The 16,944-nt window shown below is 38.0% G+C and overlaps 1 protein-coding gene across 1 annotated transcript; it reads left to right on the forward strand.

The window, feature by feature from the left end:
- Nucleotides 1-767: 767 nt before the first annotated feature.
- On the forward strand, nt 768-2,730 carry LOC147517190 (7-deoxyloganetin glucosyltransferase-like). The gene is made up of 2 exons (XM_086589535.1): nt 768-1,483; nt 1,587-2,730. The coding sequence occupies exons 1-2, from the start codon at nt 940-942 to the stop codon at nt 2,519-2,521; spliced, it is 1,479 nt and encodes a 492-aa protein (XP_086445661.1). The 5' UTR covers nt 768-939; the 3' UTR covers nt 2,522-2,730.
- Nucleotides 2,731-16,944: the final 14,214 nt, after the last annotated feature.

A 16,944-nucleotide genomic window follows, 5' to 3' on the forward strand; every position in this document is an offset into this window, starting at 1 on the left:
AGCCAATAAATATTGCCATTCAAAAAAATCCCCAAATTCCCACAATCTTATACTCTCTAGTACACGGATTCAATAAGCACAAAACATTCTTCCTACCGAAACAAACAATTACATTACAAGAACCCAAAACTCTAGAAGAGTTGTAGGCGTCACCAAAAGGGTACTTCATCTCAACCGCTTTATCAAAAGAACTGCCTTCTACATTGTACACACGGGTGTCGTAACGAAGGCACATTGAGGTAGTGTTCAATTCCATTGTCTACCATGGTAAACGGCACATTCTCATGAATGTGATTTTCTTTAATAGCTAAGATGCATTTTGATGAAAATGTGAATTGGTAATTAAATCGCGCCATACCTTGAAATGCACTCGAATTTTTAAGAGGTATTTTGCAGAGAGTCGTGAGAGGATCTCCATGATTATTCTTCATACCTGAAAATTGAGATTTGGGGTTCGGGCTTCTGGAAAGTGAAAAGAAAAGTACTAGTTTGAGACCTTTGACTCTTTGAGTGGTGTACCCTTTTGGCGGGAAAGTTTGTTACGAGTACTTTAGGAATTTAGTGTGTTCCTGATTGCACAAAGCATAATCGCTATCAAATTTGTTACTGTGCCAACTTTCTTCGGGCTTTCGCGTAAGTAAAGACAACGAATTTAATATTCAGTGGTTTGAAACATTACTTTGAATTTTGGTGTGGTGGCTTGAAAAATAAAAATACTGGTGGCCTTAACTTGACTTTTGTGCACAAGAAAATGAGAAATTAGAGCCAAAGTATACTCAAACAAAGAACTAAGTGCAACAAATTAATCAACGCCGCCTTTTAATACCTTATTCAAGAAGAGAAGATTCCACATGGACAGATAAATGATCAAAAACCAAAGATTTCCGGCCTTCAGAGGTGTCAATTATAAAGCAAGCTTCTTTGATATCTGTTCTCATCATGCATTCTGGGAAAAAATTTGAAATGAATTCATCTTTAGTAGCCAATAAGCCTCATGCTGTTTGCATACCCATACCATTTCAGAGTCATATTATTGCCATGCTTAAATTAGCAAAGCTACTTCATTTAAAAGGCTTTCACATCACCTTTGTTAACACCGAATACAACCATCAACGGATTCTCAAATCTAGAGGAGCAGATTCACTCAATGGCTTGCCCGACTTCAAATTCGAAACAATCCCAGATGGTCTACCAGCATCTGACGTCAATGCCAGTCAAGACACACTAGCCCTTGTTAACTCCATGGACACCAACTTCCTAGGTCCATTTCGGAATGTCATCACCAAGCTTAACGAAGCGTCATCAGCATTTTCAGACAATCCTCCAGTTACTTGCATTGTATCAGATGTTTTCATGAGCTTCCCAGTGGAAGCTGCTGAAGAATTTGGTATCCCAATTGCTTTGTTATGCACAGTGAGTGCCTGTGTTTTGATGATCTACCATCACTGTCAACATCTAGAAAGAGAACTGCTTCCATTGAAAGGTATATAAGCTGTATATACGGCGTTCCCCTGCTGATTCATATATTACGTCGTTGTTGTTTAAACTCAACACTAATAATATTCCCTTATTCCTGAATTTTGTAGATAAGAGCGATTTAACAAATGAGCATTTAAACAGGGTGGTCGACTTGATCCCGGGAGTAAAGGGCATCCGACTTAAAGATCTTCCGAGCTTCTTTTTGGATGGCAACCATGTGATGCACAACTCCTTGCAAACGCAAATTGAAAGAGCCCCGAGGGCTTCTGCAATCATTATCAACACATTTGATGCTTTGGAAAGCAGTGTTTTGGGAGCAATGAGAACTCTACTGCCTCCTATGTACACAATGGGTCCTCTACAGTTGCTCATTGAACAACTAGCACCCAACACCCAACTGAGATCGATTGGGTCCAATCTATGGATAGAAGATCAACATTGCATTCAATGGCTTGATTTTCAAGAACTTAACTCGGTAGTTTATGTTAATTTTGGTAGTCACACAGTCATGACTCCTGAACAACTTATTGAGATTGCTTGGGGACTAGCTAATAGCAAGCACCCCTTCTTGTGGGTCATTAGATCTGATCTTGTCATAGGCGAAGCAGCAATTTTGCCACCAGAGTTCACGCAAGAGATTGCAGACAGGGGTATGATATCAGGTTGGTGTCCGCAAGAACAAGTCCTGATTCACTCTTCCACTGGTGGGTTCTTAACACATAGTGGCTGGAATTCTATAATGGATACTATATCTGGTGGTGTTCCAGTTATCAGTTGGCCTTTCTTTGGTGACCAACAAACTAACTGCAGGGAAACTTGTGTTCATTGGGGTATTGGTATGGAGATAGACAATAATGTTAAAAGAGACAATGTGGAGGGACTTGTGAGAGAGTTGATGGAAGGTGAAAAGGGTAAGGTAATGAAGAAAAAGGCTATGGGGTGGAAGAAGAGTGCTGAAGATTCCACAGAACCTGGTGGATCTTCCTACATGAACTTGGATAAAGTTATCGATGAAGTGCTAATTCAGAAGGAACTGGTTTAGAGTACTGTTAGTTCGTCTTGCATACTTGGTACTGTGGTACTTAATAATTAGGCCAGCCACTGTATGTCATTCTCATTCTGTAACTTTTATGTATGTACTGCACTTTTCTGATCCAATTGTCACCTTTACTTGTTTTAAGGGTATCAAGATATGGATACTTTCTTTTTTGTATAAATATAATTGTTTTCGGAGGGGTCCGTGAGATCAAATATTTTAAGCAGCCAAATAAGCCATACAAAAATCTTGTTATCAAATCATAATCCCACTTACTCGTATTTATGCACAAATATTGGTGAACATTGAACAAGACGAGAGTGTTGAGATATATGAATAGTAGTATACTACATTATGTGTTTTAGTCCCACATTGAGTGTGTTGGAGTTTGTTAAATTGTCAATTTCTCTATAAGCTCAAACTTATGTGAATAGTCGTCAATTTCTCTATAAGCTCGAACTTATGTGAATAGTCAATTCTATTAATATATTAAAGACTCGTATATCTCTTTGAAATGAAATCAGTGGCTCCGATACCGGAAATATTATTATGTTTAGATTAAAGATTACAAAGGGACTCACTCTTCTTATATAAGGAGAGAACACATACTCTGACTAATACCTACTCAATGTGGGACTAAACTCTGACTAATACCTACTCAATGTGGGACTAAACCACATACTAGAACTTAGATATATCTCAACACTCCCTCTCAAGCCGAAATATATAGACTTTATATATTCCAAGCTTGCAATTACAATGTCAACCCCAACAAAGTACATTCATAAGACTCCCCTTTGAGCATATACAAAGATATCACATAAAGTATCTCTGCCAAATACAAAGATATAAACCTCCAAGCTCCAGCCGCAAGCATCATCCTTGAAAAAGCACTAGCAATAACATCAACAAACATAAAAACAAAGGCTCCAAACTCATAGGTCTCGGTAGCTCCAAAAGGCTCCAAGCACATGCCATGGAAGCTTAAATAAAAAATGCTCCTCATCTAGAGGTAGCTAAAAAAATGGATGCAACGAATAATGAAAGAGCTTTGACCAACAAGAACAAATGATGACTTGGATATGATCCAAGAATCAATAAGAAACACCAATCATAGCATCAGGGGTGATGTATCAAAGTAAATCCTGAACAACTTGAAGAGATGCAACCAAACCAACTAGAGAGAACTTCATCCAAAAACTAACTTTAATTTTGAGCACATAACAACTTGCATACATGAGTGTCACATACCAAAATACCTCCAACATCACTTGTAAGAGAAAATACTTCTCATCAAAACCAAATACATACAATGCTCCCCCTCAAAATCCCGGGACATATACTAAAATTAACTCTTTATAAGCATCTTGTCGCAAACAGATAATGGCAGCATAAAAAACAACAAATTACCTCAACAAGGGGTAGTAAAAGTCTGTGAAACACTAGAGTACTCGGCACCACTGCGATATAAAAGGGAATCAAACCCTGCAAAACTGAATCATCAATGACAGCATCATACGATAAGCTCCTCAATGAGAGAGCTAAAATGAAAAACGGATGAAACACCAGAGCACTCAGCAGCACGACATAAAAGGGAGTCAAACCCTTACAAGTTGAACTAGAAAAAGGGAGTCAAACCCTTACAAATGCAAGTGTTTATCAACCAACCAATAATCAGGGGGGTCTGACTAAACAGTAAAATTTGAGAAGAGGGGAAGATCGCAAAACAAACATGTAAAAAATTGATAGTTGAACTGCAACGAACACGGGCTAAAAGTATGGCATACTACTAATTAGCTCCCAAATATGCGTTTTATTACTCTTACATTACTGTATTACAACCCTTCTTACACTTAATGAAAAGACAACTTATAGCTTTTATTGCTTTTTTCAGGTTACAGAGAAATTCATACTACTGATCATAAAAGCTGTGTCTTAGCACCAAAAGGAGCCTTAATCACGCTTATTATGAAGACCAGAAGTTGCTATGAAAAAGTGCTGAAAAAGTCAAAGTCAAGGTCAAAGGTCAAGGACTCAGAACCAAAGAGCTTAATGTCAAAGTCCTCAACTCAGAAGACCAGAGATAAATGTCCTCAACTTAAAAGATGGCTTTCTCTAAAACCTATCTTGATCAAGAAGAAATACAAAAGGAAAAGCAAAAAGCAAAAACATAAAGTAAAGGGTGAGGTGTCTCAAATGTAATGGAGAAGGGCAAATTAGTCAATTGTATAAAGTAGGGGTATAAGAACTAAAAGTTAGGGAGAGAGAATGCACCTAGACTTAATCTAGTGTCATGTAGGATTTAATTTCTAGTCTTTTTACATTCAAGTCATTTTACTTTATTGTTTTTCATTTTAATCTTGTTATTTGCTTTTATATTTCAATCAATCTATCATCTTTCTTTGTTGTTCTTTCTTTAATCAATCATTTCCTTTCATTGCTTTCAAATTATGTTCTTCAATCATTAAAACCACTTAAGCTTTTCTTTTAATGTTCTTCATAAACTATTAAATAAACACTTGTCCTAAACTAGAGAAACTACCTTCCTTCCATCTAAAATTCCCAAATATTCAAGCTCTAAACAATTTATGGTGAACCACATCAACAACTTTGAGATATTCATAACTAATACTACTTCAAATAGCACCGCCATCATGGATTGAAGGAGTAAGAATGTTTGGTTAAGCATCTAAGGAGGAAGCACCACTCTCACCTTTTCACTTCTTATTTTTTTTTTTAATTTATCTTGATTTATTTCGTTGTTTTTCATTACTGACTTACTTTTTCGCAAATCTAGGTTCGAGATCAACATGCTGGATGAGAGGAGCTGAAGCTGCAGCTTAAAACCAACAGAACTTGGCCGGAATCCACCGGGCGACCGCACCCTTGCCGGCGGGCGATCGCCCATTCACCTCCCCACATTGTTGTCCAGTTTTTCCAGAGTTTCAGTTGTTTTGTGATGTTTAGTTGAACTACAAGCTTGGATTTTGCAATAAATTAGTATAAATCAATGGAGTTTGTTTGTAATAGATAGAGATACAAAGAAAAAAAAATATGGGTTTTAATTGATTGTATGGATGAACATGAGTAAACACTTGGTTGAAGTTCTAAACTTACCAAGAGATTAGAGTTTTCATTGCCTTGAGAAGTTCAAGTGTGCGAGGCGAGTCGTAAATCATACGCTCACACACTTTGAATCAACTTGGTAATCAACACTCTAACTAAGTTTAGCTCTAGTTAATCTAGATAATCTATCTTAACTAGTTAATCTATTATATTAGTTTAGTATTAGTTTAGTTTTATGTTTTGGGCCTTTGAAGGCAAAGTTGTTTAATTATCAAAAACCCAACTTGTGGGCTTTTTAAGTGGACCTTTATTTGTAACTTAAAACAGGGAAAAGCTCAAACGGTTGGGCCTGATTCTCAGATCACGCACCAACCAACTTCACCTTCTCCTCAAGCAGCCTGTAAGCACGGCTTGAGAGGTAAATTCTAAACCTCCTCGAAGCCCATGTAAGAGGATACCTTGTGTGTTTAATAAAAACGGTCTTTTACACACGTTTTGGTTTTCAGTTACTTATTTTCTTAAGTCCGAGGTCCACAGTCCGAAGTCCGAAGTCCAAAGACCCAAGTCCAAAGTCCAAATTCCAACGTCCGTATAGTCGTACGTTTTAGTCAAGTTATCTTACTCACGTGGGTTTGGTAGGATAGGTCGAGTAAGGGATCGTCCAAACCTTAGGGCTCGGATAGGTTCACAACTGGAATTACAACTTTTGGTGAGTAGGATTTTTAGGTTTTTTAATTGGTTTAATAAATTTTACGGTAATGCAATTAATGTAAATTACTACGGTGATTTTTATGTAGGTAAACAAAGGTGGAGAAACAGGGAGAGAGTTAATCATGCTCATGCAAAAATCGTTTTTCAACAGTTTACTATTACATCACTACATCTCTAATTCGTCTCGTGTTCGGAGACGACGTTGAGTATTGATCCCTAGTGCATGCCCACATCTCTAGGTCACATTTCACTAGCATAAGGAGTTTCAATAATATCTCATCTCCGGTATATTATTTCAGCTCGGCTCGATTCATCATTGGGCCGAATTGGAGAGCTGTTTGACACCGCAGAGTCGCTAGCGAGATCTGGCTCTGGAGCATCGTGATCCAACTTTGTACAGTCTCAGTCATTTTGGGACCGGATATCAAATCTAAGCCTAATTCCTAAGTAGTGACTCTAGAATATTAAAGAGTCAATCTGGATTTTTACACGAGCAGCATAACCCTCCCCCTGAGGGGGGGGGGGGGAGATTAGCTCATGGTCATAGAAGGAATAATAAAACTTGCTGTATACATTAAGTAAATAAATGCAAGACAGGAATTAAACTAGAAAAGAAATGACTGTTATTAAGGGTAAAATAACTTACAGTATTTAAGCTGCTAGAATGGAAATGGCAGAATGTAAGTACTGAAAAAAATCTAACTAGGCGGAAGCTAAAGCATTAATATGCTGAAGGGGTAATAATGAAGGCGACCCCCATATATATATATTTTGGAGACTGAAGACGGTTTAATTTAATGTTGTTTGTTTGCTAATTGAGTTTTTCAAAACTTTGAGAATCAAAGTTTTGTTTTTTACCTATTTTGTTTTGTCTTTTTGCTGATTTAAGGTTTTGTTTGTTAGCTCATTTCAATTCAAACCACCTTTGCCACCTTGTTTGAATTGGTACGTGTCTTCTCTCTTGCCAGGTGGTATCAAATTGAAACCATCCTTTGCCACCTGCCTATGCTGACTCATCATGCCTTCTGGGCCCGCAGAGTGGATCCACCTAGTGTGTCCAGTGGCTGCGCCGATTTTGGCGTTTTTACGACTTTTTGTCCTTGCGCTGAGTTCGTCGCCCGGGTCGCTATGGCAGCTTCACTAGCCAACGTCGGCATCTAGATTTATCCGATTTGAGCTTCAGAAGTTTGCTGCTTCTTTATATGTGGACCCGCTCTGCACTGGTTTTGTTCTTTTGGAAACTTTGGCTCTAGTCAGGCTTTGTTGGGCTTCACGGGGGTTGAGTGGGAAACTTCAAATATTCCCGTATTCAGATTACTTAGTCGCTTCACTAGCCAACGCGTCGGCATCTAGATTTATCCGATTTGAGCTTGGAAGTTCTTTGCTTCTTTATATGTGGACCCGCTCACGCCTTTGGTTTTGTTCTTTTGGAAACCCGGCTTTAGTCAGGCTTTGTTGGGCTTCATGGGGGTCGAGTGGGAAACTTCAAATATTCCCATATTCCCGTACTTCGATGTATGTTTTATCACTATATTTATTTTAATTGTGGCATCCTGCAAAAGTACGAAAATATAATTATTACATGATTATTAAACACATAATCGACCAAAATGCTATGTCTCTCGGGGTTTAATATTACAGTTTTGGGTGCTTATCAGTGTTCAAGCATGCTTACGTGATTGTTTGAAATTTAATTTTCGCACTGCAATTTACATTCACACATAAAGCTGAACCCGAGCCACATAACAACCATTGGGAAGTCATTCCCCAATGTAGATAAATCGGACGATGCTTGATTCTTGAAGCCCTAGACAAAAAAAAAAAATCAATTAAAATCAATCAACTAGAGCCCAAAATAGTCACGCTTCTCCAGAAAAAGGCAAAAATATTGCCACGAGGATTTAGAGTAATTAGTTACCAAATTTCAGTAGACCAACTACCTTTCTCACTCCCCTCCCCCAAATTCATCGTGGGTGAGATCTGCCTTTTTTGCTTGTTTCGTAACAGGGGTTGATACTATAGAGACAGGTGGGCCTTCATGTTTTTTCACAATGTGATCATTGAACACTTACTTAGAAACATTATTGAGTTCTTCTGCTGGAACTGGTTCCATGTCCTTGTATACTGCAAGTTCCTCTACAAATGAATTCACATGTTATGTTGGATTTTCAAGAACATCAAAGAAGCAAGAAGTTGGTTCGACATAGGGGACCAATTCTGTAATTGTACTCATTGCATTAGTGTCATGTTCCTCACTTATATCTACTTCTAGAACATTATCCAAAAGATTGTTTTCATTTTCCTGAGTATCCCCCTCATCCAACACCGAGAATGGATTATTCACCACTACATTACTCTCAGGGTTTCCAAGTTTATGTTGCCATTTCTAAGAATCATGGCCTCATAACTATTTTTCCCATCCAGATCATCCACTGGTTCCTCAACATTATTTTCCTTCTCTTGTAGGATTGATGCTCCATCCTCGTTTCTCAGACAACTAGTTCCTACCTCATCTGTTTTGGTGGTTGTATTTCTTGGAACCCACATAAAGTTTACTCTATTTGGGCATTTGTTGGTGTTATGCCCAAATCTTTTGCATACTGTACATGTGGGAGGAGTCCAAGGATACTTAACTCCTACAGTATAGTAGCAATTCTACCTCCACCTAGCTTAAACCGTAAGGATTTAGGGTACTTATCGTGGACATTTACTTCAACGCATACTAGCGCAAAGTTGAGTCTTTGTCTATTCTTAGTTGATGCATCCCAGCTCAAAGGTTTCCTAATTCTACTCGCAATCAAACTGATTCCTTTACGTGTCCACAGCTGCTTAGGGATTGCAGAGAATTTAACCCATATAGGGATAATATTAATGAGGCTTCTTTGATATTCTAATTCTTCAGACCATTGTCTGATTAGGAAAATTCTACCCGCCACAAAGAATGTTCCCCTTTCAAGCACTCTCTTCCTCTCTTCATCATTTGAGAACTTGAAGTAAAAAAGATCATCATCTGTTGAGATTTCATATGATGTTGTTATTTTCCATGTTTTCTCTAAATCCTTTTCACTAGCTAGAGGAAAAGGTAGTCTTTTATCAATGAAGAACCCTACCACATAATCGTACCAAAGATTGCAACCCTCTTGAATGATTGAGTTTAGGACTTCAACAATTCTTTCTTCAGAAGTTTCTATCCATTCTAGTATATCATCTACTGAATCATTACCTTGATTTGCAAAGAGGGAGCTCTAGCTCATAGGTGTCTCACCTCTAGTAGTGGATGAAGACCCCTGATGATTTGCCATCACAAGAATAACCTGTCTTTGTCGTCTTCCTGTGGTCTGGTTTGAAATCTATACCGTAAATAGTAAAAAGAGGAGGGAAAGGAAGCAATAAGATGGTCTCACCAACTCTTTTTATCTAAAAGGAGTAAGAAAAGATGCACATGGTCAATAAGTTGTTTAAGACTAAGTAACTCTCGTTTGCTCACTTAAGGTCCCCATTTTCTACTATTGTAATTTCTAACTTACTTCCAAATGAGTGTGACTTGATTACTTGATTACTTAAGACCATTGATGTTATGATGGTAGAGACGCTTCTTGAGGGTAGGAGAAGCCCTGCATCACACTGCATGTTTCAGAGTTCGCTTCGAAGGAATCAGTTGGCGGTATCTTAATGGGCAGCCTACAACTTGATAGGCTCAGCTAAGCCTTCTGACATCAGTACGTAAGGCGATGCTCCACATCCTGTGGATTTTTAGGAACAGAAGAATAGCTTCTGCATCGCGACCTTCATCTGGGAGCAACTCTGCAAACCCAGGAAGTCCACTGCTTCTCTACCAGTGTTGGTCACTAAGATCATGTAGCACTGGGGTTTTGTTGTTCTTGACGTTCTAGTGGAAGTCAAGGATGCTACCGAAGGTCCTATCTATTCCCACTGTATCCAGCTTTTCGGGCTTCCACTTGCCGCCAGAGCCGCCAAGCACGCGCGCGCCACTCCAACACCTACGCTAGTGGACTACTTCGCTCAGGGTGCCACTCACTAGTTCACTCAACCCATGGACAGAATTCATTTCATCCATGAGGGCTAGAGGATTCTGCACCAGCACAGACATTTTCATTTCATCCATTTCATCCATGAGAGTAGAGACATTTTCAGCACAGTGTAACCAGGACATTGCACAACATTAGAGATGTGCTACCTCATAGTGATAGACACTCTAGGACCCGACGTCAGTGAAGAGAATGACCTTCTCGATGTCGCGACGAGTCACGCACGGATTTTGACTAGGCAGCTCCCTAGTGTCCGTATAGATAGATGTTTATTTCCTTTTAGAACTTATGTATATTTATATAACTATTAGTGTAATTTTAATATTATCTGAATAAAAGGTAATACACATACATCATGCCAAAATTTCCATTTTTATTGCATTACATATGTTTTCAAACCCAAAAATTTCATAGTAGAATAATTACGTAACTTACTAGTTAGATAACCAATGTATTTCTCGTTCTGTATCCAACAACCCTCGTTCCAAACTTGTTTGGGGGTGGTATATTTTCAACACGAAGAACAGAGTACAGGTGTACTGCCGTTTTTGCTCATGTTTCTATGGTAATCTCTTTTCTTATCTATTCATACTTTGATGACAAAGCAGATTTTTGTTTGGGGGTGGTATAGTAATATTTTTCAAAAACTAGACGTTTCTTATATTAGATATATTAGTATATTTCTTTCTTTCTAAATTTTTTTTCAAAAAGACCAAAAATATTTTTGTATTTAGTATTAAAAGTCTTATTTCCTTTTTCTATGATGAATAAATAGTCAAGAAGTCTCATTATAGCAAATGAGTAAGGATTCATTCTTTGAACTTAGACTAATATACGTACAATAGTTTCTGTATCTTTTCATGAATGACATGCATAAGCATTTGATTGTATATAGCATTAAGTTTCCGATACCAAGGTTAGAATAAATAAATTCCATATCATGTGAGAATCTAGCAAAAAGGCTCGTCTGAATGATTATTAAGTGATGGCACAAAGGATGTTCGGATAGAAAGACCATACGTCTACTTGCTTGATCACCACACCATATCCTAGGAGAGAATTTAGGCCCTTTTTGGATCGATATAGCCAAATAAACATTAAAAACCCAAAAAAATATTTTTTCTCTAGTTACCGCTTTTTTAGCCTTCAAAAATTTCTAAAAGCCTTTATATTCTTCGCCATCAATCCCTCACCCCGTTACAACACACAATAAAAAGCTTACCCAACTGATGAGTTAAGAATTGGATAAGTATCAGAAAAAAAGAAGAGAAGACCTTGTACAAAAATATATCAGTTAGTTGCTTCGAAAATAAAGAAAAGAAAAGAAAAACCTATCAAAAACCAAAACTCCAAAAAATCAAAGGAGTCAAAAATTGAATCTTCCAAAAGTTCAAAATCAAAAGGAGTTGATATCAAAAGAAACAAAAGCAAAAAGAAACAAAAGCAAAGTTAGAACTCCCAAAAATCAAAATCATATGGAGTCACAAAGCCAAAGAGCTAAAGGATGACTCACAATTCAGAAGCAAAGAACAAAACGAGGTTCTTTTCTAGTTACAAGTATCACGAATACCCAATTTCTCAACTTATCAGATTTTGTTTTTTTCTTCCATTTTATTTCTCAACCATCACCCTAGCCCCGTAATTCCTAATAAAAGACCTCTAGCTCAATTAGGAATAGGTTGGTGTGATAGTAAATGACAATTGTGATCAATCAACCCCGGTTTCCTTCGGACGTCATTCGTGTATGTAAGGAATATAGATGCTTGCTACATTTGAGAGAACGAAACTTGAGTGAATCTATTAGAGAGTTTGTATTTTAACACATCCCTGTGAGAACTCACCTTAAGGACGCTCTCCAAAAGTTTTGGAAACGACTCTGCTTTTGCATTTTATTACTCATGTTTGTGCATTTATCTTTAGTTGATTTAATTACTGTACATATGTTATCCTAAGTTCAAAAGAGCTTGTCTTTATTCCCCATTAATGAGATGTATAGACTTTTGAGAATAAATAAGGAAACAATACCCTTTTTACTAGATAAAAGAAGTTTGTGAGTACCTTCTCTGGAAAACTCTCACGAGACTTAAGCTCATCCACTAGGGAATTCCTAATGGTTTAAGACATTGCTGCATATGGTCAATGCAATCGCACTCGGTGAAATGAGATTAGTATAATAAATCACACATTTGTGATCTTAGTTTGTATCTCTCTCATCTTTACTTGAGGACAAATAAAATGTTGTTTGGGAGTTGTTTATCAGACCCCAAATGTGTGTTTTATTACCCTTACAATACTTCAAATATGTCCTTCTTATGCTTTATAAACAGACAAATCATAGCTTTTGCTACCATTTGCAGGTTACAAGACTTTTTAGACTACTTATCGTAAAAGATGCACTTTAACGCCAAAAGAAACTCTATTAACGCTACTTATGAAGACTCGAGCTTATATAAGGAAGTGCGGAAAAATCAAAGGGAAAGTCTCGAAATGCTCTAAATGATGAGACACGAATTGGGAGCAACTAACTTAAGGTTTGACTAGAAGTTGACTTTTCTCGTCCCGTAATGTTTTGACATGTTTGGACCTCCAATTTGGCATATTTGAGTTCATAAATATCACCCCGTGACAAAGCGGCTTCTGATAGTTCTCGTCCTCCGAAAAAGAAGTGTGATCATTTTGGCAGATTTGGGCATATAAAGGCAACGTGTTAGCAGTTACACGGTCGTCCTAGTTCTCAACAACGCTCATCATCCCAGTCTTCAACACACCTAACTGTTGACTCTAATACACCAGAGTCTCCTACTTCTAGTGTTCTTTCTCAAGACGAGATCAGTATGTTCTAAAAGTTTTTCTTTTTCTTTTCTCAATCGGGGGCTTCTCATGCAGGTAATTTTGCATTTGCCAATAGTGCTTTTACATCCCAAATTTTACCCTGGATTGTTGATTCGGGTGCCACTGATAATATGACTGGTATGTCCTCTTTTTTTCAGACTTATGCATCTAGTTCTTGGAAACGGATAGTTCGCCTTGCCAATGGGGCTGAGACTCCTATTACTGGGAATTGTTGTATCCCAGTTATTGATTCCCTTTCGTTACCTGATGTTTATTTCCATGTCCCTAAGTTGACCACCAATCTTATTTCAATTTGTAAACTTTCTAGAGATGTAAACTGCAATGTAACATTTTATCCCTCTTACTGTGTTTTTCAGGATCTGGTGTTGCAGCGAAGGTGATTGGCAGTGGACATAAAGAAGGTTGCTTATATGTAATAGATGGACCTCATGCTCTCTAGTTAGAATCTTCGTCCGGTAGTGAGAATGTAAAGCGGGTGTTACGTTAGCATCATCATTTAGGTCATATTTCTTTTGAGTATCTACGTGATTTATTTCCGTCTTTCTTTTCCAAAGTGTCCATGTCAGGTCTATCTTTTGAGACATGTGAACTGGCTAAATATCATTGTAGCCCTTATCCTTTGAGCAGTAATAAAATTTCGTCTTTGTTTGATATTGTGCACTCCAATGTTTGGGGTCCTTTCCCGATCACTTCTGTTTTAGGATTTTGTTATTTTGTGTTATTCATTGACGATTTCTCTAGGTGTACTTGGGTTTATTTGATGAAATCCAAGGATGAGGTCTCCTCCATTTTCCAAACTTTTACCGCAATGGTTTGTACTCAATTTGGTAAAACAATTAAAGTTTTTCGTTCCAACCAGGGCAGTGAATTTATGTCTCATGGTCTTCAAAAGTTTTGCGAGGCTAATGGTATTTCACTTCAAACCTCTAACACTAAGACCCCACATCAAAATGGCAACTCCGAGAGAAAAAATAGCCATATTCTTGATCTTGCTAGTGATATGTCTATTGGCATGAATGTTCCTTCATGTTTCTAGTCTGATGTTGTTTTTACAACGGTGTATCTCATTAACCATTCTCCATCTCAAAGTCTCGGCTTTCGTACTCCATATTCCATCTTTCATCCTGATCATTCTTCTTTTCAGATTACACCTCGTGTTGTCTATGGGTGTGTTTGTTTCGTCCAAGTCACCGGGTCTATCTCTAAACTAGATCCACGTACTTTGAAATGTGTTCTTGGGTTACTCTCATACTCAAAACGGTTATTGGTGTTATCATCCCTCATCGCGTCGTTGTTTCACCTCCATGGATGTTACATTTTTCGAACATGCTCTATTCTTTTCCGGTGAGGTTTTATATTAGGGGGAGTGTTTTCCAGTTCACCCTTTTCCTTGTGAGGATTCACCTTCCATTTCTCTTTCTTTTCCACTTTCGGTGAGTGTTCAGCCAAAGCCTACAGTCTTCCCTCCAGTTTCACATTATGTTCCACCTTCTTTACAATTCTATACTCGATGTTATCCAGGGCGCCAACCTCCTCCACTAGATTGCCCCGCATTTTCTTCCTTTCCAGGTTCACCACTTGACATTGATTCGCCTTTACCAGGTATTGAGCCATCTCCTATCCCTCTTGTACCAGTTAATACTGATGTTGATTTACCAGTTGTTGATAGAACTGATACTCCACCTATTGTTGTTCGGAAAGAGAAGCACTCTGCAGGAATGCCAGCTAGATATGCTAATAATGTGGTTTATTCTATCACTAATTATACTTCATATCATCGTTTGTCTCCTAGTTATAGATCTTTTCAGGCTTCTCAGCTCTCTCCTTGTTTGATATACCACATACAGTGGAAGAGGCATTAGCCTAGCCTCACTAGAAGGTTGCAATGTTGGAGGAATTACATGCATTGGAGGTCAATAATAATACTTAGAGTCTTGGTTTCTCTTCCGCCTGGGCATATAGCAGTCGGGTGTAAATGGGTTCTCATGGTGAAACAAAATCCAGATGGAACAGTTAGTAGGTACAAGGCTCGGTTGGTTGCTAAGGGGTATGCACAGATTCATGGGGTTGATTATCATTAGACCTTCGCTCCTATGGCCAAGATGAATATATATGATTCGAGTTATCTTTTCTCTTACTGCATCCAAGTCGTGGCCCCTTTTTCAAATGGATGTGAAAAATGCCTTTCTCAATGGGACTTTACAGGAAGAGGTTTATATGTCTTCAGCACCTAGTTTTCGTTCTTCTTCTGCTTCGGGCTTAGTGTGAATGTCGGTGAAGAAGTCTATCTATGGGCTTAAGCAGTCTCCTCGCACTTGGACTGATACATTTGCTGCAGCCATGACTGCATATGGGTATGTTCAGAGCCAAGCTTACCACACCTTGTTTCTTCGACACTCTGGTATGAAGATTATTGTGTTGCTTGTTATGTGGACGATATTATTATTACTGGCGATGATGTTCAGGGTATTAGTGACCTGAAATCCTATCTCAGTACTCGCTTTCAGGTGAAAGATCTCGCCCCCCTACGTTACTTCCTCAGGATTGAGGTTGCTCATTCTAGTTATGGTATTTTTATCTCTTAAAGAAAGTATATTCTTGATTTTCTCTCTGCTTCAGAGCAACTTGCATGTTGTCTTGCCGATACACCTATTGAACAAAACCATCACCTAGCTAACTATGATGGGGAGTTGTTGGAAGACATTGGTCAGTATCAGTGGCTTCTTGGGAAACTTCTCTGTCTTTCTCTTACCCGTCCAGATATTACGTATGCAGTTGGAGTTCTCAGTTAGTTTATGCACAAGCCGCATCTTCCTTATCTTCAGGCAACTATTTGTGTGCATGTCAAGGGATGTCCTGGACATGACCTCTTGTTTTAAGATAATGGGCATTCTAGGGTCGAGGCGTGGACTGATGCTGACTATGTAGGTTGTAGATATGATAGGTGATCTACTTCTGGGTATTGGTAATTTGGTTACATGGCAGAGTAAGAAACAAGATGTTGTTTCAAGGTCCAGTGCAGAAGAAGAGTACAGGGAGATGCACAATACTACAAAAATGCAAAAGGATAGCATCCATTCAATAACACTTGTAAAAAAACGCTATGAATTTTTTAGGCATAGTGTTTGTTAATTTAGTGTTATGTATTTTTTCAACTGGACTAACATACAATTGTGTTTGAACAAACAGAGCTATATAATAGATTATGTTTTTGACCAATTGCTATCTTTTATGCCCAGGCAGGCCCAATTCTAAGCCCACTCAAAACGAAAATCTCAATTTTTAGCCGCGCCTTCTTTTTTTTTTTTTTTTCCTCATTTTCCCTTCTTCCAAATTAAGAACTAAAAGGGCAAAGCGCGTACAACACCACCATTCTCTCTAATCCAAACCCTCTTTCCACCACCTCTAATCACCCACTACCACCTCCAATCACCCCACCACCACATTTACGCCACCGACCCATCAAAATTTTTTCTTTATTTTCATATAATTGATTTATTACTATGGTTTAGATTAGTTGTGTATTTAATTCTCTATAATGATATAGAACTTTGAGATTGAAATTATTTGTTTAATCAGAGACTTTCGGTATATTGAGTTACTGGCACCAAAAGTTTAGCTTTCATATATAGGTGTTGTTATGTTCAGGAGTACTTGTATATGGTAGTGAGTAAACCATGTGTTTATTGATTGATTGGTAGTATTATATAGGCCTGCAACTATTTTGAATGATGTGAAGTCATTGGATTC

The sequence above is a fragment of the Coptis chinensis genome, chromosome 2 (genome assembly GCF_015680905.1).
Source record: "Coptis chinensis isolate HL-2020 chromosome 2, ASM1568090v1, whole genome shotgun sequence".
Classification (NCBI taxonomy): Eukaryota; Viridiplantae; Streptophyta; class Magnoliopsida; order Ranunculales; family Ranunculaceae; genus Coptis; species Coptis chinensis.